Source organism: Diplotaxodon limnothrissa, linkage group LG22, assembly GCF_057381915.1.
Source record: "Diplotaxodon limnothrissa isolate DT_005_m linkage group LG22, D_limnothrissa_male_GT1.1, whole genome shotgun sequence".
Classification (NCBI taxonomy): Eukaryota; Metazoa; Chordata; class Actinopteri; order Cichliformes; family Cichlidae; genus Diplotaxodon; species Diplotaxodon limnothrissa.
The window spans coordinates 25,310,104-25,337,565 of NC_140616.1; the positions used below are offsets into that span (position 1 = coordinate 25,310,104).

General features: G+C 41.4%; 4 protein-coding genes across 4 annotated transcripts in view; 1 reads left to right on the forward strand and 3 right to left on the reverse strand.

Moving 5' to 3' along the window:
- The window catches only part of nhsl3 (NHS like 3), a 36,747-nt gene extending 32,169 nt beyond the window's left edge, over window positions 1-4,578 (forward strand). The window contains exons 8-9 of the mRNA XM_085346192.1: window positions 126-3,561; window positions 3,940-4,578. Of these exons, the coding sequence (XP_085202318.1) occupies window positions 126-3,561; window positions 3,940-3,980 (3,477 nt within the window). The 3' untranslated portion in view covers window positions 3,981-4,578. The remainder of the gene's footprint in view (window positions 1-125; window positions 3,562-3,939) is intronic.
- A 1,310-nt stretch (window positions 4,579-5,888) lies between these two features.
- yars1 (tyrosyl-tRNA synthetase 1) lies at window positions 5,889-10,624 on the reverse strand. Its single transcript, XM_085346215.1, has 14 exons — window positions 10,549-10,624; window positions 9,909-9,982; window positions 9,679-9,825; window positions 9,415-9,590; window positions 9,168-9,297; window positions 8,945-9,025; window positions 7,708-7,800; window positions 7,455-7,590; window positions 7,257-7,342; window positions 7,033-7,168; window positions 6,826-6,944; window positions 6,544-6,737; window positions 6,304-6,445; window positions 5,889-6,190 (listed from the first exon to the last, which is right to left on the reverse strand). Exons 2-14 carry the CDS (start codon window positions 9,963-9,965, stop codon window positions 6,080-6,082), a joined length of 1,608 nt encoding a protein of 535 aa, XP_085202341.1. The 5' UTR covers window positions 9,966-9,982; window positions 10,549-10,624; the 3' UTR covers window positions 5,889-6,079.
- A 10,138-nt stretch (window positions 10,625-20,762) lies between these two features.
- LOC146610009 (SOSS complex subunit C-like) lies at window positions 20,763-21,919 on the reverse strand. Its single transcript, XM_085346583.1, has one exon. The coding sequence runs from the start codon at window positions 21,749-21,751 to the stop codon at window positions 21,440-21,442; it is 312 nt and encodes a 103-aa protein (XP_085202709.1). The 5' UTR covers window positions 21,752-21,919; the 3' UTR covers window positions 20,763-21,439.
- A 1,912-nt stretch (window positions 21,920-23,831) lies between these two features.
- mfsd2ab (MFSD2 lysolipid transporter A, lysophospholipid b) overlaps window positions 23,832-27,462 on the reverse strand; it is a 16,163-nt gene continuing 12,532 nt past the window's right edge. Inside the window, exons 10-14 of the mRNA XM_085346873.1 lie at window positions 26,627-26,710; window positions 26,378-26,490; window positions 26,130-26,273; window positions 25,697-25,873; window positions 23,832-25,604 (exon numbers count right to left, since the gene is read on the reverse strand). Coding sequence (XP_085202999.1) covers window positions 25,550-25,604; window positions 25,697-25,873; window positions 26,130-26,273; window positions 26,378-26,490; window positions 26,627-26,710 — 573 coding nt within the window. The 3' untranslated portion in view covers window positions 23,832-25,549. The remainder of the gene's footprint in view (window positions 25,605-25,696; window positions 25,874-26,129; window positions 26,274-26,377; window positions 26,491-26,626; window positions 26,711-27,462) is intronic.

Below are 27,462 nucleotides of genomic sequence, written 5' to 3' on the forward strand. Positions count from 1 at the left end.
TTAAATCAAGCTGTTAGATAAGAAAACTGTCTTTAAATTAGTTGTGTGAACTTTGTTTTTAATTCCTAGTTGATTATTGGCAATTTGTCACATTTACATATGAAACATTTTCTGTTTTCTTTCAGGGGCCAGTGATGTCTATCTCTCCACAGGCCACTTACTTGTCTACAATCATTCCTAATGCTGTAATGCCAGCATCGATTGAATTCATTGAGATTGACCGCAGTACCAGCCGGACTCGTGGCAGCAGTGTCAACCATGGCAGCAGTGTCAACCATGGCAGCAGTGTTCGCACTGTAAGCAAAAGCAGCCTGGCATCTGGGGACTCGGCAGTCAGCCCCTTGCTATCCAGAAGATCAGATGGTGACACTTCCCAGACAAACCATTATCACAATGACTCCACACTGGCCACATCAGCTTCAGGGTCAAACTGGAGTGAGTCAAAGTCTTCTGAGACCATTATTTCAAACTCATCCCCACTGTCCTCCAAGGGTAGCACACAAAGCAGTAACTCTTCACAGAGAGTATGTCTAAATGGGCAAACCAAACAAACTGCTGGGGATCAGGACCTTGTTAGTTTCCGTAGCTCTGTTCATGCGATTAGCAGCCCTAGCGGTAAAGGTGAAAACCTTGTTACAAGACCAGCAACAGAATCTGGTGAATCGGTGGCGGTGGCTGCTGGAGAAGAAGCAAAGAATAAAAAGAAACGTAGCCTTTCAGTTATGAAGACCAAGCAACCTCCAGCACCACCACGTAGATCAAACTCTCTGCACAGTAATAAGATTAGAGGTAACTCCAGGGTGGTTATTGTGGATAACAAAAGTCTTAATGACTCTGCTTCTGGGGAGGTGACATTTACTAGAGAGAATATTGTACCAGAGGATGAGACAAAGTTGGTTTCTACAAATAGCACTAAGATACCCGAAGATGTATCAAACTTCCTTAGGTCAAGCTCTCCAGATTCTTCCACCAATCCTCTGAGTTCTGCTAAGGCATCTTCAAATGAAGATGGGCTATCTCCAGAATCTAGTTCCTCCCCACAGAAAGTTCCACCAGAGGATGGGAAATTTGAACGGACCATTTCTCCATCTAGTGGTTATTCTAGTCAGAGTGGCACGCCAACACTTTCTCCAAAAGGGATCTCCCCAACCTCCCCAGAGAAGCAGAAGAAGAAACCAGTCAAGCCGGAAAGATCAGCGTCACGAGCCTCATCCTCAGCAGCATCTCCTTCATCCTCAGTTACGTCTTTATCATCTGGAACATCTGAGCTTGCCAATACAGAAGTTTCTGTGTGTAGCTCAAATCAGCCTCCACAGGGATCTTCACCAACTGTTGCTACAAAAGACCTTGCACTGAAGAACAATACCTCAACTTTTAGAGAGGAAGTAAATGAGCTATTGAACATCCCACCACCTCCTAAAGTCAAAGCACCATGTCCTCCTCCTCCAGAGACATGGGTCCACAGCAGACGCACCTTGGAGCTCCTCTGTGGGCCTTGCCCTAATGTTAAACAAAAAGCAGCACAAGTACAGGAAAGCACAAGTAACGACACAGGAACCCAGACTGAAACTAGGAAAGAGATGCAGGTTTTGGATCAAATTCAAACAGCTACAGACAAACCTATCATAGAACTGTCCAAAACTCAAGCAAAGCCTGAGTTACTATCAACAATGCATCCTGACAGAGTTCATGTGGTGCAGGAGGGTAAGGAATATCCAGAACAAGAAACATCTTTCGTCCAGGACAAAAGAAAAGCAAGCGTAGATGTTCAGCAGCAAGAACAGAGTAGTAGCTTTGTAATGAAGGAGCCAGAGAGTCAAGGGACAACTCCAAAGAAAGATCCCCCTCCTGTCATGAAGAAACCCATGACACTACTGCACAAAGGGGAAATGGTCTTGGCGGAGAAGTCAGTGGAGAAAGAGAACAATGTAACGAGTGGCACAGCAGAGGTCACTATATCTGTGGAGAACTACATGTCTTTAGAGAAAGGTGTGACAGCTTTATTTGACGAGAGCAAGGCTGAGACGGACAGAAGTGAAGTCCAATCCATGCAAACACTTTCAATAGAGGTCCCCAGAATCAATAAGTTTTCTCCGCCACCTACCCCTCCCCCAGCATACCACCCGACACCGCCTCTATCAAGGAAAACACCTCCCTCAGCAGTATCTACACCTCCAAATGATTTACAAAGGGTACAGGAGGAGATCCACATTGTAGAGTCCTCCTGGCCACCTCCACCACCTCCTTTGGAAGGGGACTCTGTATTTGATGGAGTGGATGAGGTTGACTTTCCTCCACCTCCTCCTCCATCCATCATAACCGACAGTGCACCAGATGTGATGGCTGGTTGCGTCACAGAGTTGGGCAACCCTAATGTGCAGACTGTACAGAGTTCAGATTTGCACCCAGTTGTTCCACAACCAGTTATAAACGACACAGAACCAGTGATTGACGTGCAGGTTCCAAAATCTATAGCTTTTGAGGAGATTTCTTCATCTGTTTTAGAGACTGTATTGCCTCCACCAGTGGAATCGCCTCTTATACCAAGTATGAAAAGAGCAGAAAGCCCAGTACCAAACACAGCTGTAGATCCTCCCGGCAGTTTCCAGAAGCGAGGTTCTCTGCAAATTGAAGATCCCCCTGTGTCCATCAGTACTCAGTTTTCAGCTCTGACTGTGCCTGTAGCGCCTCCTCTACCGTCAGATAATTTAACTCATGGAGTTAATTTCAGAAGACATTCCAGCCTAGCAAATCGAGATGCCAGGACCAAGGAGCTCCTCTCCCGCCACAAAAGTGTTCCCATTCCCAAAGAGGATGCTAACATACCTCTTGTCACCCCTTCCCTGCTTCAAATGGTTCGCCTGAGATCAGTCAACATGACCGAAGATCAGGTGCAAAGTCCGCCAGAGGACAAGTCCACAAATGAGGAAGCACCAGTTAAGGATAATTCCCCAGTTTCTATCCAAGGATCTCAAAACATTCCTCAAAAACCCATCCGCAAGTCTTTGTCACTGAAATCTCCCCCTCAGGCCATTAAATCATCCTCTGTGACAATGACCAGTCCTTCAATGCGCTTACAGGAAGCCATACGAATGAAAACTGCAGCAATGTCTTCAAGAGATGGTCTGCCCTCCAAACTGGGTGTGAAATCATCGACATACAGCTGCGTCAGTGACCCAGGAGCTTTGCCACGGAAATCACACGAAGGATATGACATGCACAAGTCTCCAGCTTCTACTGCTAGCTTTATCTTCTCTAGGAGCACAAAAAAGGTTGTCATAGAGACTGCCTCATCCCCTGACGCTCAGGCAAATCTAAAGCAAAGCTTGGCAGCTGAGCTCATGCAAGTGTCCGATCAATCCAAGGCTGCTGTGTTTACATTTGATGGAGTGAAGTGTGATAAAGTTCCTCCACCTGTAGCCAAGAAGCCGACGCAAAGCAGCATCAACTCTTCACCGAGTCTTCCGAATTCTTTGTCAAAGATGGAGGTCAATGTCAAAGGGAATGGAGCAGTAGTAGGAGGAGAACATAGGAGTGGAATAAACCTGTCTGAAACAACAAGTAAGTTTATCATTATATTTGTGCCTTCATTGGTGTTTTTGCTGCTGAGTTTGCAACAGCTTCAAGGTTTGTTCTGTACCAGCATGAATAAATAACTCTTCCAACTCTTGCCATGAAAAAGCAGAATGCAAAGCAGAGGTTGCAGAATAAGAGTCACCTCCGGCACAAGCCCAGTACAGATGCTGCTGGTTTGCCTACAGACTTTTTTTTTCTCCAGTTAAATGCGCAAGCATGTGCTTTAATTAACCGTAACCTGAAGCTCGTGATCATGTCTCAGTAATTCGATTAGATTAGGAAGGAATACTCATCAAGCGTGTTCCTGTAACTGTATTATGGTGATGCTATAATGTCTAACCACCACTTGTCTTCCCCCTCCAGCAACCAGAGTAACAGCGGACACAATTGAAACACTGTTCTGAAAGACTTCTTTGGTGATTAAACAAGAACCAGGCTGATACCAGAGGAACAGAAAAAGGACAACTCACAAGAGAGACTGACTGGCATTAAGAGACATTAACTAAGTGTTTGTGTGCATTTCCTCCAAAAAGCCTTAGCCTGTATTGGCCTTCCTTAATATTTATGCAAAAAAAAAAAAAAGTATCACTCCCAATTTCTTAAAATAGCTTTATTCTGGAGTATTTTTCTAAAAATATAGTTTATGTCCTACTGAGGCCCCTCAGGGTGAAGCACTGTACATTGGCTGAATTGCAAATATTTAGCTTGTGTTAGATCGCCTCCCAGAGGTTCCATTAGGTAGTTGTAATTTCAACTCAGAGAAAACGACTTGTCTTCGAAAAAAAAGCATTTCTGTACATAGATGGTCTGTTTCCCCCTCCTCTTGTATTATATATATTGCAATATTGTCTGACAAAAGCATCCACTGTAGGACAGGATATCCATTCCTTACTTAGACTGAGTGAAGAAATTACTGAGCTTAGCATCATTCACGCTTTTTGGTGTGGAAAGCATTTGTCAAAAAGGGATGCCGCATACTTAAGAATTCAGTGTTTTTGTTTTCCCGAGATGCACTTTTGTAAACAACATATGCTAAATAGTTCAGACTTAACAGAATAAAAGCATCTAAATACGGGAGTAGGTGAAATATCAAGTAGATGCTTTTTTTTTTTTTTTTTTAGCAATTCTTGGGTGACTGCAAAGCCAGCTCATCAGTATCCTATTTATTTATGTGTGATTGTTTTCACCAGTAGCACTGTCAGTCACCTTTTCCTACCAAATATGAAATATTTAAGAATTTGTTTCATCTGAAAACCACCTTTAGGGCTACGACTGGGGTGACTGGCCCTGGAGGACCATTACACTGGAGCAGGATGTCAGTGTTTTCAAAAGCGGACCTATTATTGTAATCCCTGTGAACCAAAAGCTCAGACATCACGCCTCAGTTTCAGATGGCATTTTTTAGTTTTGGATGTTAATGTAAGTGAGAGTGGGGAATCTCAGGCACACAGCACTGAGTACACAGGCCTGTTAAGGAGCAGCCAATCAGGAGAACGTTTGCTTAAACTGAGGGGAAAGAGACAAAAACAACTTGTTTCAGATGGTTGATGAATTAAAGCCTGGGTTTAAAAAAAAAAAATCATTATTATTTTGAACTGTGAATCATGCAAACTACTTCATCCATTGATAAAGACATGCAGCTGAAACTGAGCACGATGGGTCCACTTTAATACATGTTCTGTAACTCTGTAAGCCTTTTTATGGTGGAAAACAAATACAGCTCAATATATTTGCACAAAACTTTCCCCCTCTCAGAATCATTGATGAGTGAATTACACGGACTCCTCACACAGGGTCAAAAAAATCTCTGTTTTGCTGATTATAGAGAAATATGTGCAGTTATTACTTCTATAAATAAAATTTAAGTGTATTAAACTGTTTCCTGTGTTCATAGTTCAAAAACTTTCTCACGGATCACAAATGATATTCTCACTCAGTCTTCAACCAGTGTTTATTACACATTAGAGATGATGATGCATGGTTTGATTATAACAACTAATGTTCAGATCTGGATTTCTGTGCAACATTAGTCAAAATACAACCGTCATATAGTACAAGGCATATTGATTTTTAGATACATAGGATGTTGGGAACACATAAAACTATGCTTAGTAAGCAGATTTGGCAGATTGGCCACAGTCCTGATGTTCACATTTACCATGAAGGCAAACAGTAAAACAGGTAACTAAGGAAACGTTCAGTCCCTTTTAGGAAACCCGAGATATTTTTCATTGGCTACTTCCACGAATAAGCTATAAAGACCAGAGTCCTTTAACTGAAAAGGCCCTTTCTTCCCCCATATGTGTACAACTTCAAAGAAAGGAAAAGTAATGAATCAGGTTTTCAGAATTTGTCTAAGAGAGTTTAAAACATGTAAGACACAAGGCATCATGTGCCGTCACTCTTCAGGAAACATCCAGATGAAGCTCGATGCTGCTGCCATGGCGACTCGATGGAAGTACTGTTGCTGTGGCGAGCAGGAGCAGCTTCAGCGTTTGCGTGTTTAACTGATGTTCCCTCCTTTGAGCGTCTTACATGTGATCTGCCCCAGTTTGGTCATCAGCTGCTTGTCTTTCCACTGAGCTACACACTCGTCTGATATCTTTAGGTCAACCTAAAATACCAGATAACACACATGATTTTATAGTCTGTACTTTAAATGTTAGCTCTTTAGTAGAGGGGGAAAAATACAGCGGTTTAACGTTAAACATACATAAAGAAACATACCTGGAGTTTCTCCCACACCTTCTTCTTTGGGTTAAGTCTATCATCTGGCTTGCCTGACTCATACCCTTCCACAAAGACCCTGTCCCCTGGCAACGAACCTTCTGGAGGATCCAGAGGCTCCACCTTTCTGGGCTTGCCCTCACTGGAAAACAAACAGAGATCGGAGGAGTTGGAAATTTAAGCTAAATTTCACTTTGTGCAAAAAAACAAAACAACCCAGCCCCCAAAAATGAAACTCACATAGAGGCACACAGCAGCATGGCTTGAGACTCGATCCCACGCATCTTCTGGGGTTTCAGATTGCACAGCACCAACACCAGTCTGTCCTGCAGGTCCTCCTGTGAAATGTAGGCCACCAGCCCACTGACTACCGTCCTCGGCTCAGGCTCTCCTACATCGATCTTCTCCAGGTACAGAGACTCAGCGTCTGGATGCTACAGAGGGGGGAAATTATTTTTAAGTTCCACAGTGATTATCCAATGATGTAAAAGTTCTGATTATAATGAAATGACAATAACTTACCTTCTCCACACTGAGGATCTTTCCCACTCTGATGTCCAGTCTGGATGGAGCCAGCTCATCGTCCTCTCCTCCACCACCATCTCCTCCTCCTCCGGCCTTAACGCCCTTCCCTCCTGCTTCTAATAACACACAAGTAAGACAGCATTAAGTCTCAGTATGAAGCCACTCCCGCTTTAAGCCACAGCAGCCACACGGTTTGACACTGACTTGTCTTTGAGGGATCAGGATAGGCGTTGCTGGTAAGTTTACGGAGCTCAGGAGACTCGAACTTCTTTCTAATTGGCTCCAGTAGCTCATTTAGTGCATCCTCCACAGAGGCCTTCAGGTCTCCAGGGTGGATCATCTATAAACAGCAGTTAACTACAGGTTAAACCAGAGCTCGTTACGGGAAGACTTCATTGTTCAAATAAACCAGTTAAGGCGTCCTTCACCTCTGCAACGAAGTCCTTCTCCACTTCCTCAAACACACTGTAAACTTTGTCTCCGCCCCACTTTGCATCTCTCTTGATGGAGAACACTGAAACACAACAGTACAAATGATCAACTCATTTGATTATTCAAATTGATTTGCCGAAAAAAAAGGAAGTCTGAAGCCAGGTTGCAGGAAGAGATTGAAAAATTGTTTCTACCTCCTCGTAGAGGGAAGAGGACATATTTGACAAAAGAGAGAACTCCATTGTTCTGGATGTTGCCCGGCTCACAGAAAGCCTTCTTCAGCTTCTTCTTTACATCCTCTTTGGAGTCCAGGAGATCGATTTTCGATTCCTGGAAGCAAAAACAGATAATAAAATGAAGATGGACGGAGTGTTGAGAAAATTTCCCGTCAAAATCTTGAACTCCAATCACTTCCTTCCATGACAAACTAAGTTTATATGACCTTACCTCTTCTGAAGAGCTCATCTTAGCCCCCGTCAGCCCCGGCACCATCGGGTTCATCAGGTGGGCACGTTTAGCGTAGCCGAGAGAGGGCAGGTACTGCCGAACAACACAGGTTAAAAGCTTGAACAGCTGAACGTTATCAATTCTGTACTAGTCTGTTATCACACTTTCACATGTAACTAAATATAGAAGCTGACATGAGAGAAAACCTTAAAATTCTCAGAAAGGTAAAGAACTGGATCTGACGCTCTGATAATAACAGAATAAATGTTCTACATCTTCTATAACAGAAAAACTCATTTGGCTTTTTGTGAGAGCACCACGACCTTTGAAGCATCAAAGTCAGGCTAACTTCGGGGTTAAAAAAGTAATCCCTACAGCACACTACATTCATAAGAGTGCAGGAAGAGGAAAGTAAATGAACTTCCCATTCCTCTCTGGATGTAATATAATATATACAAATAGCTCAATTATGAATATCCAGAATATCACAGAGATGAAATATATATGACTGACAGTTAACTCTAACCAGTAAAGTTGGTTTATTTGTTACTTTCACTTTAGAACATGTTTAAAAAGGGTGTAACTATTGACTTTATACTGTGCCTTAGATGGACGAGTTGTACTGGGATATAAGCCACAAGCAGGAATGATTTCTTTTGTCACTCGGTGGTGCATTTGTGGAATCTCAGTCTCTCGTTGAACGTGCTCCTGTGACTAGCCAGCACGTCATGGAGTGGGTGGGAGGTATTGTCCACTATTTTCCTCATCTTATATATTATAAGAGATATTTTTATATCTCTCGCGGATTTCCTCCTTCAACTTTGTTTTCATATTCTCAGTGCGTTTTTGCATCAAGTAGTGAAACCGGTTTGATGTTTACCGTTTACTTTCATAGTTTGCAAAGTGCGTGCCGCTTACAGGCAAACCACTACCACACTATTGGCATACAGCTGCTCCCTTTTTAGGTAACAAATCGTCATTGGAAGCTCACACACCGCTCTCGCACTCAGACATAAGTGGGCTTAGGCCATTGCTGCCCACACTAGCAAACAGAAATGCATCACTATATCACCAGTTTCACAAGATATACCAGTGTTATTGTGGAAGGTATGATAAGTCACAGCACTAATGTACTGGATTCAAAGGAATCCAGTACATTAGTGCTGCTAATGACTAAAGAGGACTTGAGCTAAAACTAAAGGAAAAACCTCTGTAAATGTGCAAAGGTGTAGGATACCTTCTCTGCCAGAGTGAAAATCTTCCTCTGGTCAACACCTCCAAACTGAGCATCCACTTTCAAATACTCCTCATCCAGAGCCTGAGGGCATGAGGAAAAACACAAGATACGGTTACTGTGAATAATACTAAGCTGTGACACGGACACATCTGAGAAACTTCAACTACTGCATTGTCACAGTGTGATGACACCAGCGTCTCAATTCTATGAACAGCATTACTACCTGTAGGCCAGGGTACAGCAGACCACTCAGGAGAGGATGCTCCACCTGTTTCACCACCTCAGCTCCAGCCTTCTTAGCATCGTGCTCTGTCACCATGGAGGACAGGCGGTACACATCCAGAGTGTACTCCCTGGAAAACATGGTAACACCTACATGTTCAGTATGAGCTGCAGCTACAGGCAAGTTTTAAGAGACTGTAAAGTTGAACGAGTGGATGTCAGATCAGCCTCTGAATCAGCAAACAGACCTGCTGAGCTGGAAGTCAGTTCCTTTGACAAACTTGAGTTTATCCAGAGGCACACTGATGCTCTCCAGCATGGCCTTGATAACCTGCTCATAGTATTTGACCCTGAGCTCCAGCAGCTCCCAGGGAGCTTTCATGTTGTCTAGGTAAGCATGCAAGTCTGCAAACAGAACAGTGACCTAAGGAAAGGTAGAAGAGGGAGTAAAAAGGCTGTTTTAATTTAATAGCAACTACAAATAAAACCATAGTCAGCTCTGCCACACCCACCTCACATCCAGCTTTGAGGAAGTCTGCTATCTTAGACATGGGGACAAAGTAAGCTACGTGGGGTTTGCCAGTGGTTGCTGTGCCCCAGTAAACCCTGAGCGCTCTCTCCTGAAGGACCTGCTTCACCTTCTCCTCTCCAAGGACCTCCTGCAATACACACACACGAGCAGAAACATGTGAGTGTGACCTGTATGTTCCAGTAACAATGAGCAGCTGCCTGCGTGTCCCACCTGGAGGTTCCTGGTGATGAGGTTAAATTTCTCATCTGGACTCAGCTGATCTGCCATGGCGCTGGGTACTCCGACTATAACACAAGCACAGTGGTCATCCTCCTGGGGTTCTTAATAAGGGAGTTCCAGTTAAATTGCTTTCAGTTTATTGTTGATCTTGGCTACAGACAGGTATGACTAACATTCGCCTGACTGCCATGTTTTTTTCCACTGAAACAAAACAGTAATGCATATAGATTTTGCGCGTTTTAAAAAATTAAAAATACTGCAGCGCAGTTTGCTGTCTATAAGCCGTATTCATGTAATAAACTTCACTTTGATGCTCCATAGGCTGTGCAGGCTAGCCAATGAACATAACGGTAGTTTTGAAAAAGACGCAATTAACCCAAAAATAAAAATGAAAAAGCACATCTTTCCCCGGTAAATTTGCTAAAATTCAGCATGTAGCCTATAAATTTAGCTAACTTCCACCGATGAATGAAGGATCTAATTAGCGAGAAAACCATGTGCAGCTAACGTTACCTATCTCCTGTGGTTATAATCGATTCAGCTGCTTTTTTCTAATTGCTACATTTTTTTTTGTTTATCTCACAGCAATGTCGTTCTACGGTAAAATCACACTGCACAGTAGCCGACTTACCTCAAAACCGTCTCCTTTCAAAGAGTCCTGGGTGAGAGAAACCGGCTGAACGGACCGGTCAGTGTTGCATCAGCGACAGCCTCCGCTCTGCTATCGATTCTAGGCGGAAGTAATCGAGTTCAGAGTGCAGGTCCTACCGGTTGGTAAAACTTTTTTCTTTTTTGCCCTCCAACATCCTTACACTAGGAAATGAGATTTATTGGAAAAACAACGATGATAAATCATTACATTTCATATAATGATCAGAGTGTTAAAAGTTAAGTGTTAAAAGGCTCTGTCCACTTGTTATTTGGTTTGTTTGTTTGTTTGTTTTTAAGAATTGTCTAATCGTTGTCTGAAACTGAAAGTTTAATTCCTGTCAGAGTACAGTACTCACTTATATTCTAATTTTTTCTTCTACTCTTGTCAAGCATTTCAGAGAAAATATTGGGAGTGATCAGGTAATTATGATCTAATTACAATTGTGATACTTAATAATTTAAAGACAATGGCAAACAAACTCTTTTTTTCTCCCAGGGTGGCCAGAGGTTGATGGATTGTTGGGGAAATGCTGGCAATAGTTCAATGCACCAGAGAAGAGTCGCTGACACCCAAGGCAGTAGCAGTAGAACCTGAAAGATTCCTCCTCTTTAAAAAACAAAACAAAACAAACAAAAAACAGTCCTTGTTAGGACTGTAGGAAGCTTTTTACGCACTTTTTTTTTACGCAAGACAGATATATGAATGAACAGAGAAGCGTTCCAAGTAAAACTGGTCTACTAAAGTTTCTGACATCTGAATATTTGCTTAGACTCAATTCTTTCTCTTGTCAGATAAGTCTAAAGGGCCTAAAGAGTTCACTCTGCCACTTTTAGATCTGTGCTGTTGGAATTTGAATTTCAGTCACCTCCAGGATTTCTTGGGTGCGCTTTAAAAGTGCTCCAGACCCTCCTGTCACTAAGGCACTCGGTGTGTTGTGTGTATGACCAATGTCACCCTTGACTTTTAGTGAACTGTTTCTGGAGCAAGAAAGAGGCGGACCCCAAGGGCGTAGATTTGGCATGAACGGAAGGGACATGTCCAGCGATTATTGAATTGTCCCCACCAATAATTTGATCTCTTCGAGTAAAGAAAAACAAACCCGATAGAAAGAAAAAAAAAACGATCTGTCAACGTCTCATTCACCCAGTGGTGCAGAAAGAGTCCTACGTCATGTGACAAATATGGCCAATGTGATTGGCTGTGCCTTTCAGGGAGCTCTGTTTAGTTTTAGCAGCGGCAAGCCTGCGCAGTGAGGACCTGCAAGGAGGAGAGCAGGATGGCAGCAAAAAGGAAGAACCTGGATATAATAAAGTATTTTTCAAAGAAACCTGTAAGTCACTTAAAGTCAAGTTCACTCATAAAATGTGTCCGTCATCAGAGGCGGAGGCAGACATTTGATACACCCAGGGCTTAGCCCTAAAGGGTAGTATGCATGTGGGATGGGGGCGGGGGGTTATAGGCTCTGTTTTGAGTTTTGTTCAAAAAAGCAGGACTTCATATAGGTTTTAAATTAAGCAGCAAGAACAAAGTCGGGGCTAAACCCCAATTCAACCAGACCCAGAACTGATTCGGAATTAAAACAGGACTACAACAGTTCAAAATCAGGACTACTTAGGACTTAACCAAAACAGAACCACAATCAGAACTAGATGATAGTAGCACTAAAACCTGCACTACACTTATTTTTTAATTCTACCGAAGTCCACTATTTAGATTCAGAAAGGTTCATATAATTATTTAGCCTTGCTGTGAAAACAAGCCTGCATAACTTAATAAATGTAGAATTTGAAAAATAACAAACCTAAAAAGAAACATTAGGTACGAGATACATGAGTACCTATGATACGGTGATACTTTTGGTAAACAACCATTTGACTAACATGTGTGTCTCACCTGCTTATGTTCATCTCTGTTCTGTCCTCATTCTCCTCTCTCTCTCTCTGCTCCTCTCTCTCCCTCTTTGTGCTGACAATCAAGCCAAACACCAACATCATCAAATATACAGTTGAAACCAGATATTTACAGACTCTTCAGATAAAAACACTTTTTTAATTGTAACATCAAATCAGACTAAATGTTTATTTTTTTAGATTGATAAATATAAAAACATATTTGTTAACTTTAAGAGTAAAGAGAGAAACTATCTGTATTTCTTAATTGCAAATGGCACCAAATTGTATTCAAACTGAGCCACACTTATGGAGCTCCACAATTCTTTTCCAGGTGTTTTGGTTGATATCTCTGGATTTTCCCATGTCAAAGAAACAGGCTCTGTGTTTTGCCTTATATGCATCCACAGCTGTGCCACCAATTTACTCACATGGACTCTACTAACCTATCAGAAGCTTCTTCAGCTCAGAATGGAATCGTCTGGAGTTTTCTTATTAATTAACAATAAACTTAGTGTATATGTACTCCTAAATTTGATGAAAGAGATAAAAAATAGAAAGCTCTGTCTCTCTTTATTCTGACATTTAACTAATTCAAAAGATATTTCAATATTTATTTATCCAAAACAAAACAAGTTTACTCTAAACTGATGTTGTGCAGTAAAAAAATGTTCTTGTGTTTTCCATAAAGTGTATGTAAATATCTGGTTTCAACTGTCAATATACTGCTGTGTGTTGAAATTTTTGTTTTGCATAGGAATATACTGAACAACATACAAAGTACAATATATAAAATAACATCTACCTGAGTTTTTTCTTTGAAAGAAGCCCCTTATGTCCATTCTTGTATATCAGTGCATTACTGAAACCGATTTATTTAGCCGTGGAGGGTAACAACTGAAAATATGAAATAAACACACATGTAAGCTAAGACTCTCTAAAAAAACAGCAGTGTTGTTGTTCGGCTTTTCATGTTGCCATTTGTTGATTCACTTGAAGAGCAAGTAACTTAACATGGGTCAAATGATCAGTTTGATATCAATCTTTTGTGATACACCGTCATATTTACATTATTGGTACAGTACGAATGATTTGCTTTGGTACCTGCTCAAACTTCAGCTCTCCTCTGTCTGCCTGGCTGCGCTTCTCCAACAGCGCACGCGCAGGCAGCAGCTGCCCCGCCCCCTCGCTCAGTCGCTTAGTGTCTGAGCTCGGATCATACCAATATTAGGGGGGATTTACGCACAGTCGTAAATTCCCACAGTGTGCACCAGTGGCGGCTCCTGAAAAAAATCTCAGGGGGGGCAATTTTTATGATATCGACTAAAATGACCCATTTAATGAGTACATCAAACAACACAATTTTAATTTAAATTTAAAATGAACAACCATATTCTGGCCATTTGTATAGATTTGTAAAAATGAACAACCATATTCTGGCCATTTGTATAGATTTGTAAAAATGAACATGAACAGATTTTTTTTTTTTTTTTTTTGAATGAATGAAAAATAACTATTGAAAACAACAACTGTAAACTGATTGGGGGGGTGGGCTAAAGAGAGAAAGAGAGAGGGATGGAGAAAGAGAGTAAATATGGTTAAGGGTTCTTATTTGTACAAGAACTTTGCTCGTCTGTCTTTCTGAGTGGCAAATTTCTCGATGACCCTGGTGTTGAAATCAGGAAGTTCTTGTGTGAGTTTTTTCTCTATGGACAGCATAGCCAGAGCGTTGAGCCGATCCTGAGCCATATTGTTTCTCAGGAAAGTTTTTATCCTCTTTAAAGTAGAGAAACACCTCTCCGATTCTGATGTTGTCATTGGTGTGGTGATGAGGATGTTAAGAAGACTTACAGTTTCGGTGAATGTGTCTTGAAGAAGCGATCTAACCGAATTTGGGGGAGGCTGTGCCTCAACCGTTAACAATACCGCTGCCATCGTCTCTCTCTGACCTTATAGCTCACTTAGGCTACTGACTGAGGTAAAATTCTAGAACAGCAAATCTTCGCGCGTTTTCTGCAGGGGCGCAATTTTAAGCGCCCCCAAACCATTTAATTCAGCGACGCTGATAGGTCAAATATTTATTATTTTCCCCTGGCAACCATTTAATGATAGGCTATTTCGCTGCATATCAAGGGCGCTTTGACGAGCGCCCCAGAAGAAGAAAAACACCGTTTGTTGGTTGAACTTTAATGAGTCAGCTGGTGAAAATGTTAAAATACGCCTGGCTGTATATGGGCACACACATAGTAAAACTATCATTGATGAATTTTTTAAAAATATATATTTTTACTCCTCCACATTTGGGGGGGCGGAGCCCGAGCGCCCCCTATGGGCCAGCCGCCACTGGTGTGCACTATGTGCTTCGAATATTGTGTGTAGTTTTTGTTTTATACAGTTGTCAGCCAGGCATCTAACTATGAAAAAATTACACTCCAAAAGACCCCGGGCTTCTGAAAAAACAACCCGGGCTTAAGCCCAGTAAGCCACCCCCCCGCTCCGCCACTGTCCGTCATAATAACGTTACAGGCTATGCTAGGCTTTGGCCCACATCAGTCTAAAATTGTATGTAACCATGAATAACGTGTTTTGGAAACTAACTGCACAACAGGCGGCACTATTAGTTCTCTCAGTCTCAGAGTAGCATTTCTAATTTTGATTGAAACTGTCAGAGAAAACGGCAGCCTCGAGCAGCCAGGATATTAGTTTACAGAGGCTGTTAAAATTATACGTCTAACGTTAAAATGTTGGTGACACAATAATTTCATCCTAATGGCACTGACATATTCACAGGGTTAATTTTTGAGACAATATATCATGAGGTAGTCATGATTTTACAAATATTCCACCTTGTAGTGCAGTTTGCACAAATTGTTTTACAAATGCACTCACCCTACAAACATTACTGATGAGTCAAGATCTGCACAAATTGACAGAAACACTGAAGCAGCTACACATTTTATTCTTATTGTCATGTTTGTCCTATTTGTCAGGTGACAGAAGAACCAACACAGAGCTCAGAGAGTAATGGTGATACAAGATCACAGGTGGAATTGGATGATGACTTGTTGGTTCATGACTGTATTTGAAGCACATGTGTGACTGCATGTATTTGGAATGTCTCACTGTTATTTATCAGGTGACAGAGGCAGCTCTGCCATGTTGTAGCTCGGACAGAGGTGAAGAGGCGAGGTCACAGGTGACTGACTGATGATTTGGTGCTATAGATTAACTAGTATTTATTATCATAACAATTGTTAGGCTGCTGATGTAAATATATTCATTAGTGTACATTTGACAAAGAATCTGAATTGACATGTCTCACTTTTTATATGGCACGAATCAATGTGTTATTTTATCAGGTGGCAATATGTCCTAGTGCAGTCAGAGGGGAAGAGCCAGGGCCAAAGGTGAGGCACATCAAGCACATAATAATAATTTTAATCTGAGGATAAAACGCAGGTACTGAGGCTGAAAGAAGCTTCAGTGCTCTCAGAAGACTAAAAAGATGGCTACGGTTAACAATGACTCAAATGAGATTAAACAATGCTGCTGTATGCCATGTCCACCAGGAGAGACTGGACAGTATAGATGTAAAACAAATATGCCAGCAGTTTATCTCAGTTAATGAGAGGAGAAGGCATGTGTTTGGCTCCTTCACATAGTGGACATTGAGTTGTTGTGTGGGGCACCAGTAGCTGTAACAGTAGTTCCTGTTTAGAATAAGAAATCCCAGCTCACTGATTTGATCGGGGCAGTAGTGCCTAAAATGTTGCATAATTTTGCTGAGAGATCTTTTACTTTGTGATAATCTTAGATGAGTAGTTTTATGGACAAAAACCACCAGGGCATTCAGTGTTCCCTTAGTGCTATAACAGGTGTTGGTGCACTATAACTGAAGTAATGTTGTTAAGTCCTTAAAGTCATATTCTTTTATTGTCATGACTGTATTTGAAGCTATTGTTATTTTTGTATGATACCTGATTTATATGGAATATGGCTGAAGTAAACTAAAGCCTAAAATACTTAGTCATTTCTTTAATAGTAATTTAACATTATATAATTCACATACAGTGGGGCAAAAAAGTATTTAGTCAGCCACCGATTGTGCAAGTTCCCCCACCTAAAATGATGACAGAGGTCAGTAATTTGCACCAGAGGTACACTTCAACTGTGAGAGACAGAATGTGAAAAAAAAAATCCATGAATCCACATGGTAGGATTTGTAAAGAATTTATTCGTAAATTAGGGTGGAAAATAAGTATTTGGTCAATAACAAAAATACAACCCAATACTTTGTAACATAACCTTTGTTGGCAATAACAGAGGTCAAACGTTTACTATAGGTCTTTACCAGGTTTGCACACACAGTAGCTGGTATTTTGGCCCATTCCTCCATGCAGATCTTCTCGAGAGCAGTGATGTTTTGGGGCTGTCGCCGAGCAACACGGACTTTCAACTCCCGCCACAGATTTTCTATGGGGTTGAGGTCTGGAGACTGGCTAGGCCACTCCAGGACTTTCAAATGCTTCTTACGGAGCCACTCCTTTGTTGCCCGGGCGGTGTGTTTTGGATCATTGTCATGTTGGAAGACCCAGCCTCGTTTCATCTTCAAAGTTCTCACTGATGGAAGGAGGTTTTGGCTCAAAATCTCACGATACATGGCCCCATTCATTCTGTCCTTAACACGGATCAGTCGTCCTGTCCCCTTGGCAGAAAAACAGCCCCATAGCATGATGTTTCCACCCCCATGCTTCACAGTAGGTATGGTGTTCTTGGGATGCAACTCAGTATTCTTCTTCCTCCAAACACGACGAGTTGAGTTTATACCAAAAAGTTCTACTTTGGTTTCATCTGACCACATGACATTCTCCCAATCCTCTGCTGTATCATCCATGTGCTCTCTGGCAAACTTCAGACGGGCCTGGACATGCACTGGCTTCAGCAGCGGAACACGTCTGGCACTGCGGGATTTGATTCCCTGCCGTTGTAGTGTGTTACTGATGGTGACCTTTGTTACTTTGGTCCCAGCTCTCTGCAGGTCATTCACCAGGTCCCCCCGTGTGGTTCTGGGATCTTTGCTCACCGTTCTCATGATCATTTTCACCCCACGGGATGAGATCTTGCGTGGAGCTAGTGATGGCCCGCTTGAAGCTGAAGCTCCGGCGCGTGTGTCAAAAAAATCAACACACTGCTTCAGAAGCACTGTATTGAAGCTTGATTCGTTTGGCCAGAGTCACGTGATCAGTGACGTCCGAAGCTTCATTTAGAACCTAACTGCTTCGATGTCTGATTCAATGGTTTATAAGGAAGCGAATCATTCACGGGATTTGTGGAGTGTTTTGATGGTGACAGCGAACCACTGATCATTCCACTGAGAGATTTGGAGCCAGCGAGGAATATAGAGGAGGTTCTGTTGTGTGGGAGAATTTTGAGTTGATTTTTGTCAATCGGGTGGGTTTTACAGCTTTGTGTTCTGGCCGTTTACTTTTGTTTTGTGCGTGTTTATTATATCTGAAAACGGGAAAAAGGTAAAATGTCAAAAATCTGCCTCCATAATATAAATATCATTAAATAACTTTAGAAAAACTTTCACTTGACTCTTTACATGTAATGTTGTAAAAATATATATATTATTGTTTAATTAATCTGAAAATGTTAGTCTGCCAAATGTGCAGCAATTGAATTTATTTATTCTCTTTAGCTGATAGTTGGTGGGGCCCAGGTAGACTGTAAAACTGCATCTCTACCAGTTTCTCTGCACTCCAGCCTCCTCTGGGCCATGTGAAGGGATTTTCCTTAAGGCAGGATAAATGATCTCCACGAAAAGGAACAGGTTCGGCCATCACACATTAGAACAAATTCTCTTTTTAAATAAAAATGAAAAAGGGTTACCTTAAATGCATCATGTTTTTAATTTGCAATTTCATAAGCATTTTTCCTTTCCATTTCACAATCAATTCTACCCCCAGGTCAAAAATATGTCTGGGAAAATTTCCCTAATATAATATTATTTATAGATACACCTGTCTAGCGATTAATTGCATAAGTGCATGGAGGCAGGACCTCAGAGCAGAAGCATACTCCATAATGTGTTGTACATTATTATATGTATATATTATATGTAACGTGGTATTTTTCAATTATTGTATTTACTAACATCAAGAAGTCACAAGCAAAGGAAGACCACACCATGGTGCATATTTAAACAAGGAGAGTTTACTGGTCAAAACGATTTATTAAACAAATAAAACACATTTTTTTAACCACCAAAAAATACACGTTCAAAGCAACACAACAGCGGCCCAATATCAGACAAAACTCCACTCTGTAGAGTAGGCAATCATAATGAAGCAGTTGGTTTTATTTTGTGGATTCAAGCTGCTCTTCATATTTTTGGCCACCAGATGTCACCAAACAGGACTGTGTTGAAAAGCTTCGAGTAATGAACCGTTTTTCAATACAAGCTTCAGTGTTTCAGAAAGCTTCATTTGGCCATCACTACGTGGAGCCCCAGATCGAGGGAGATTATCAGTGGTCTTGTATGTCTTCCATTTTCTGATGATTGCTCCCACAGTTGATTTTTTCACACCAAGCTGCTTGCCTATTGTAGATTCACTCTTCCCAGTCTGGTGCAGGTCTACAATACTTTTCCTGGTGTCCTTCGAAAGCTCTTTGGTCTTGGCCATGGCGGAGTTTGGAGTCTGACTGTTTGAGGCTGTGGACAGGTGTCTTTTATACAGATGATGAGTTCAAACAGGTGCCATTCATACAGGTAACGAGTGGGGGACAGAAAAGCTTCTTACAGAAGACGTTACAGGTCTGTGAGAGCCAGAGATTTTCCTTGTTTGAGGTGACCAAATACTTATTTTCCACCCTAATTTACGAATAAATTCTTTACAAATCCTACCATGTGGATTCATGGATTTTTTTTTCACATTCTGTCTCTCACAGTTGAAGTGTACCTCTGGTGCAAATTACTGACCTCTGTCATCATTTTAAGTGGGGGAACTTGCACAATCGGTGGCTGACTAAATACTTTTTTGCCCCACTGTATAAAACTATGAATTGTGATTTTAAATGGTTTAAAAGCATGTAGAATAGCATATGTAGGCAAGTATATTTCTCCTTTTTTTTATCAAGAAGCAAAGACAAAAAGGAAAAAAATAAGAAACAGGGCAGAGTTCAGTGGTTGAATCATCCGTCCCCACCAATGCCAAAACCAAATCTACGCCCTTGGCTAATACTGTAAAAAGCAACCATTAGTTTTCTTTGTAATATCGGAACATTTGTTTTGATAAATACATAGGTCAGTATCAGGGTTCATATGAGCTATTTTAGCAGTAATGTTACACCTCCACTATGATAGTATTTAGCTGTTAATCATGTTAGCAAAGAAGCCAGGGTTTGTAATTCATTCTTAATTTAGCCACGCTGCATGAATTTGGATGATAACATTTTTGAAAATGGCAGTTTACTTTATCGGGCAATTATAAAATCACATTTCTTAGGCTGGCTTTTAAGGAAGGAGGAAAGGTATGTATCAGGTGGCTGAGAAGAAAGATGGAGGTGGAAAGGATGTGCAAGCTATGGGACAAAGTTGCTGAGACTAGGTTAAAAAGAGGTGATGATCATGCTGTTCTTGCAACAGCATGAGAACTGACAGAGGTGAGACAGCAGAAAAGTTTTTATTTATTTTTTATAATAAGTTAAGGAATTAAGTGAAGAACAGTGATTAATTAAATTGTTTCTTGCATTTTTGATTTAAAAATGAAGCCAACAAGGAAGCGGCAAAAAAAAGAGAACTGCTGTTCCTCTTTAAGCCACTTGAGGCTGTCTCAGAAAGAGACAGTGAAGTGAGGGGAGTGGTTGCTTTGACTGACAGGTGTGTTGACACAGGTATGTGTGTGAGCACTCGCTCTCCTCTCTCACTCTGCATCGCCTGCATCAGTCTTCTCTGTGGCCCTGCTCTTTTCCTCCTGCCTGGAAGCTCCACCTTCAGCATCCTTTATACCACCGCCTCTGTACACACATCCTAGCAGGTCTAACTACTATCTTGTAAACATTCCCTTTCACTCTTGCTGCTATCCTTCTGACACACCCACTCCACCCTCCCTTCTCTTCTTCACCTGTAGGACACTGTCCTTCGCTTTTGGATATCCTGATAGTCTTCTGTGTAAGTTGTTATACAAAGGTTTCAAATCTATTTCTTTGGAATGAACATAAAATGAGGAAATGCAAAAGAAAATTGTATAATTAAACATATGAATTATGCCAGAATATGTTTAACAGTTTATTTAAACCCATCTCATGTTTGTGCTTCCATAGTAAGTCATCTGTTGAGGGATTCTGGGCAAATAACTGTTGTAACCTACACAGATCTCATAGATTGCAATTATGAGCCCAGATATTCACAAACCAGTCAGTACCCCTGGGCTGAAATGTGCTATGTTAATAATACTGTGACATATGAAAGTACAACACACTTAAAAAAAACGGTTCTAAAATACCAGGAACAACAAAATGAGTTGGTGATGCAACTGTATGCAGTAAACTTGGGGTTTTTGGGCTCTTCCAGGACGTCGGTAACTGTTTCCATCTGGTTATCCAGACTTGCATCTTCAGTATTCAGTTCCTTTTGAAGACACAATTTCTGAAACTCGTTTTACATCCTGTTGCTTCTTTGGATTTTTTCCAACTCTCATAGATGAAAGCACCTGCCACGTAAAATCTGTTATTATGCCAGCAGCAGACTTCTCATCCTGACTCACACTGATCTGAATGAAACACAGTCATGATCGCATAATTAATGAAGAATAATCTGTGTGAGGGCTTAACACAGGACATTACGCTCAAATATTTTATTCTGTCTGTGACGTCTTTTAGTCTCCCTGGCAGAATAAAATATAATATCAGTCATCAGATCAACAATACCATAAAATAACCAGTTTTAATGTCTTAGGGGTCGGGGTCAGAATTTAGAGTCAGAAGTCGGGCTCCAGCCGGGGGAGCACCGGGAGGATGAGGTTCCCAAACGAGGAGTCCTGGGTGATGAAGAACCCGGAGGAGTGGACGTGAGCGTGCTGCAGGGCGGCCTTCTGTTGGGCTGCGATGTGCTGCTGCTCGGCGCTGTCCCTCACCTCCTTCAGGCTGGGTCTGGACGACAGCGGGATGTTGGCTCCGGGGCTGTTCATGGACTGGCTCTGCAGCAGCCGCCTCTTCTCCTTGTCCAGCTCCGCCAGGATGGCCACACGGGTCTTGTTCTGAAAGCCCTGTCCCGGCGGGTTAGCAGCCATGTTAGCTAAGCAGTTAGCAAACACCGGTTTCACGAGTCCACGAAGCACATAAAGCCGACTGCCGGGATTGCTTCTTTAGGGTATGTGGGTATATAGAATATCTTCGCTATGGAGAAACACAAAGCACGCACTGTCAGAGATAAGACATAAAATACCGCCTTTAGGCAAAGGAACTGGACAACTTCCGGCTAATAGTTCTCCTTTCAAAATAAAAGTTCACGGAAACGACATCAGTTTTTTTATCGTTTTATCTTACGGCAACACGCAGATGACAACGGTTAAATGTTTATTTATGTAATGATGTTTTTTTTAAAGTATAACTTCTACCAGGAAGAAAATATTCATCCAAATGTCGCCGTTTATGTGTGCGAAATAAAACCAACATTCACCAAACAGTTATTGCAATTTCGTGACTGAACACTAGATGGGATCAGTTCATTATGAATCATAAACCATGTGAATGTGAAAACTGGGTTTCACTAGAGCCACACCTGAAAATACGACGAGGACTCTCGTCATAGTTGGAGTGCAAAGAGTGGCCAAATTATATCACTAAATACACCATTAAGCAATTAAATGGATGAGTACGTAATTAAAATGGAAATAAATAAATAGTGTATTAAATACATATGTCAATTAATCTTTTTTGAAAACATATTTTATTATTTCACCATTTAATTGATTATTTCATGGTTCCTTGGCAATCTGCAATCTGTCAGCCTTACCCATTAGAGTCAGGGCACAGGGATGACGCTGATCTGGTCAAATATGTCAGCAGGTGTTTCTCAATACTAAGTACACACAGTTTGTACTTGTATACTTGCACACTCGCTTCCCCGTTTGAGGACGGGAAGACACGTCTTGGAGGCAAACAACACAGCTGATGACATAAGCTGGGCCTCATTGTGTACTTTACTCCCCCTTTCCCCTTATAAATATTTACAATAAAAATAGCAAATAACAGCCTAATTATGTTATATTTTAAAAATATGCATAATCATAGTACGATTCTCACCTAAAGCCTCATTGATGTCAAATTACTTTGAAAGGTCATAAATTGATTTGAAAGAAGTTAGTAACGAATTATGTATCATTATATGAAATTAAACATTACTGATTAATCAAGACGACACGGTTCAGCAGATCTCTCTTAAAACGCTTAAAATACAGTTGAACTAATATCAAAACAGATCATATCACTCTTCAGCACCTAAACTGCAAACAGCTGCCTCGGGCTTCTCTAATCCCATCCACCCAGCTCTGGTTATGTTTAGGCTTCGCACTGTGAAACACCGTAAACCTAAAGTTCATTCATTCGCCTGCTGACACACTAACACTTTTCATGGAGTTCATGGTGGGTTTTTTTTTCCCTTTTTGGTTAATAAATTAGTATAATTTTGACTGATGCTGCGCCTCTTCTGTTACCTGTTATTACTCATGACTTTTCTTCTCCAGTGGGTTCCACTATATATAATATGGGACTAATTTCTTGTGCAGAGTTGGTAAATGACTCCTTGACATATTTGACCTGCTGCTGAGCTGTGTAACCACTAGATGGTACTGCTGCATCGTGTCAATACAGCTGGGGTGACTTTGTTTGGACAGAACTAGGTATAATACTGAATTTTTGTATGAAGGTATTGCTATCAATTCCACTGTCTGGTCCTCATGTTTCCCAGACCTGAATCCTTGTGAGAACCTCTGTCACATCTTCTGTGTCTAGTCCCCACACTCTCCTAGAGCTCCCTGATGCTATAATCCATGTCTGGGAGGATATCCCCTAAAACACCATCCACCGTCTCATCAGTAGCATGCCGAGGTATTAGTGAGAGTGCATCAGGTCATTATTATTACCAGAGGCCCAAACCAGTGTTTGTGCTGGCTATAAACTTGCTTCAGCTCTACAAATCCTGGACCAGAAAGACCAAAATCCCCTCTGATCATAGAGGGAGACAACTGATCAGCAATGCATCTTGGAATCTCATCCATCCACATGGGATGTGTGGATGGAGAAGAAGTTCCTTATTTTTAATCCACACAAGGAGGAAGTAAAGACTACTGCCAATTTCTTTTTCCCCACAGTGCACAATGGACATTTATCAGTTAGTGTTTATTAACATATTTTTCCTCCATCACAGTATTTTTTTTCTTAAATAGCTACACCACAGTGTAGATGGGTTCATCCCACTTGCAGACACAAATATAACAAAGATATATACACAAGTATATACATATGCACAGGAGGCACCTGTGTGCCTTTGTCAGGATTAAAGCTTCACACATTTGGCTACAGCCTCACTCAAGAGTCAATAATAAAAAAAAATTAAAAAAAAAAACCAAAAAAAAAAACTACACAACAAATTAAAACAAGACAGCATTTACAGGATGTAGACTAAACCTGTAGTAATTGTAAGGATGTACGTTCTCTGTCCTCTTCAGCAGAGGGTAAAGAAAATGAGCATGAATGAAATAAACATTGGCAACTCAGTTGTCCGAATCAAATGCCAAAGATGTAACATTATGTATAACATATGACACTCAATGTACACATTTCCATATCGACAGACATGAAACATAATCCTCGTGATGACAGATTGACATGTGCTTCTCCAATAAAAACATATATACAGATAAACATAAACACCCATCGATAAGAGCTCCGCTTTCTATCTTCATCTTTTTTTTTCCCTCCCCCTTCTTCTTTCTCCAAAATGATGCGCTTCCCTTTTATAAAATGCATATGAAGCAAAGACCGCAAAGGAGGTTAAACCTGAATGCCCAGTTGGCAACAGCTTTACAGGCCTTAAATAGAGTTAAATAATCCAAGAAGCATGGCTTTCTAGAAAACATGAATTTGAAAATGAAAAATGAAAACTAATAAATATTTAAATAATGATATCACTAAATTACAGGTGCCTGTAGTAACTTAAATTTAAAGCATTGAGAGAGAAAAGGTTTTTCCTGCCATCAGCAGCTGTCCTTATAAATAATGGAAATAATGTAGCTGCTGAATATACAGACATCAGTTATGTTTTTGAAAAATAACTGCTTTCACTCCTGTAGTGGTTTCAGTGTGACGGTGGAGTACTATTAGAAGCCCTTTAGAGCGCAGGTGTTCCTGTTTGGCCACAAGTTCAAACATCACCATTATTTATAACCTCTTATAAGAAAAGCCAGTGGGATGGGAATAAGATGAAACAGGCTGGCTGATTGGATTGTGTAAACTATGAAGTGAAAATGTAAAAATACAATTTCTATTTTAAAAAAACAAAACAAAAAAACCCCCCGACGTTTGCATCAGCTTTTTAAAACCCCGTAAACGGGGGAACAAATTAAGGTTGTACCGCTGTTCAAGTTCCTCGTGTCGAACGCTCACATCTCAGAGCCTCCTGAGGTCGCTCACGTTCGACGTGCGTACATAGCACCATTAATACTAATGAAAACATGCTCTTAATGCTTTTCATAGTTCTTGTGTGATTTTTGACTCAGAGAAAGACCAACTAAACAAAGAAAATGAAAAGGATCTTTTCACAGTACATCTAAAAAATAAGGCTTTTTTTCCCCACGAAAAACAGAAACAGAGAAGTGTGCCAGGAAAATATCACAGATTCACAGATGGGAGGGTTGTCTTTAGAAAAGGCCTCAGGGTGGCTGAAACAATGACACTTGAGTGAATCAAGTACTTCTGGAACAGCAGCATTAGTGGACAAGGCAGTGATCCGACAGTCGCGGGTCTGTTGGTGCCGTCCGGTGCAAAAGTGCCATTCGTTCACCCCACTGGTCTGTCTGGAAAATGAGCTAGACCACGTTGGCTAGTTCTGCTGAGTCCGTTTCAGAGTCCGCCTCATTCTCCCTGTGAGACGAGAGACTTCGGTTGGAGGGTTGCCTCACACAGATGCAACACACACACAGAAGATGGTGAAGCGTTTGGGTCTGTGCACTTACCTCAGGTCCTGTAGGAGTTTGCGGTTAGCTTGCCTCTTCTCCTCATTGATCGGGTAAGAGTAAATTATGGACAGGCCAATCGCCATCAGAGCTATGGGTGCCGCCGAAACCAGTAATTTCAACGTCAAGTCCACTTCCTTAGGTTGAGAGCAGCCTCGGCTGATGTAACCCGCGAAGCTAAAAAGAAGAGAAATAAAATTATTAGCTTTTAGCGCAGCAGAGATATTGATGTGCAGGAAAAGTAACAAATTATTCATCAAATGAAAAACACTGCTGTGGTTGCTCATGTGATATGTACCCACATGCACTCTATAGCCTCACTGTAATCTAATGGAACGGAAAGGAACTCCTTGCTTTGATGTGGGATTTTAGGTGCTGAGAAATTCAACTAAACAAATCGCTGCAAATGCTTAAACTTGGTGCCAGTGCTTACTCTAAACTAAGAGTAGAGATGCCGAGAGAGACTCCAGAAGCAAACTTGGTGAAGAAGACATAGAAGGAATAGAAGAGCGCTTCGTGGCCGGTGAAGTCAGGATTTTGCACTTGGAAGTCGTCGACGACATCGGGCAGCATAGACCTGAACAAACAAAACGTGAGGCTTGGTCATTTATGTGCATTCCTGATAAGAAAAAACGTTTTTATCTATAAAGTCATCAAATACGAGCCAGCGGAGAGGCATACCAAGGTAGCAGGAAGGCGACAGCCACTCCAACGCCAGCAGCAAAGGAGCAGATGTAGGTGACAGCCAGGTTACTCTTCAGGGACACCACCAGGATCATGAAAGGAATCACAGCCTGGAAATGACAGCAGTGAGAGATTTAAATCCCAAAACAGGTCTCTTAATGATACTGCATCAGTTTTCCTATGAAAGAAAAATTCCCCTAAGTTTTATGGTTTGTTTATACTTTTAACAAGATTTCAGGGACTTACCAGTGTGCCAACGTAAACCGCTGTCTTCTTTCCAAAACGAGTCAGAAACCACTGCCAGAAGGGAATGGCCAGAGTAGCGGAGAGCTGAAAGAGGGGGGAAACAAAAAGCAAGTGTGGTTAACCAACTGTTTTACCAAAACTCAGAGAAGTTCCTGTAAGTTTCTCCAACGCCCCTCCGTATTCCAGGTCAATATCGGGAAAAACAACAACAACAAAAACCCTACTTTATCTGTGTTATATAAAAGAAGAGAAGCATGTTAGACATCTGATGCAGTCACAAAGCACTTCAGATATCATCTGACCTAAAGAGGACATGAAGAGGCGGGACAGCCCCCAGATCGTCGTGGGCTTTGACCTGCGCGTGTTTGACCAAGGCGGCGAGAACACCCAGCCATTGTGCACAGTGTTCTCGGTATTTCCCCACCTCTCCTTCTGAATGCCTTCGATAGGAAGTACATGGACTCTTCATGTACTTCCCGTCACCTCAGTCTCTCTGTGCAGTCATCTGTAGCTTTCAGACTCATTTCATGTAGTTTCACTTTAGTATACGAGCACACACTCTGTTTTAAAATGTATGCACTTGAAATTAGTCTTGCTGTTCTGCAAACTTCTCTCAAACCTTTGCCCCCATGAGCCTCGCTGTTTTTTTCCTTAGAAATCAAATATCAACATCACGCATCAGCTTTCATCTTCTAAACCAACTTTGAAGAGAGTTTCACACAAACTGCCTTCACTGAAACTGAGCAGCACAACATTCTCATACAAACATCCTTAAGAACGACTGCACGTGCTGTGCATCCAAGCTGGATCTAACATGAACAGGCGCCACACAGGAG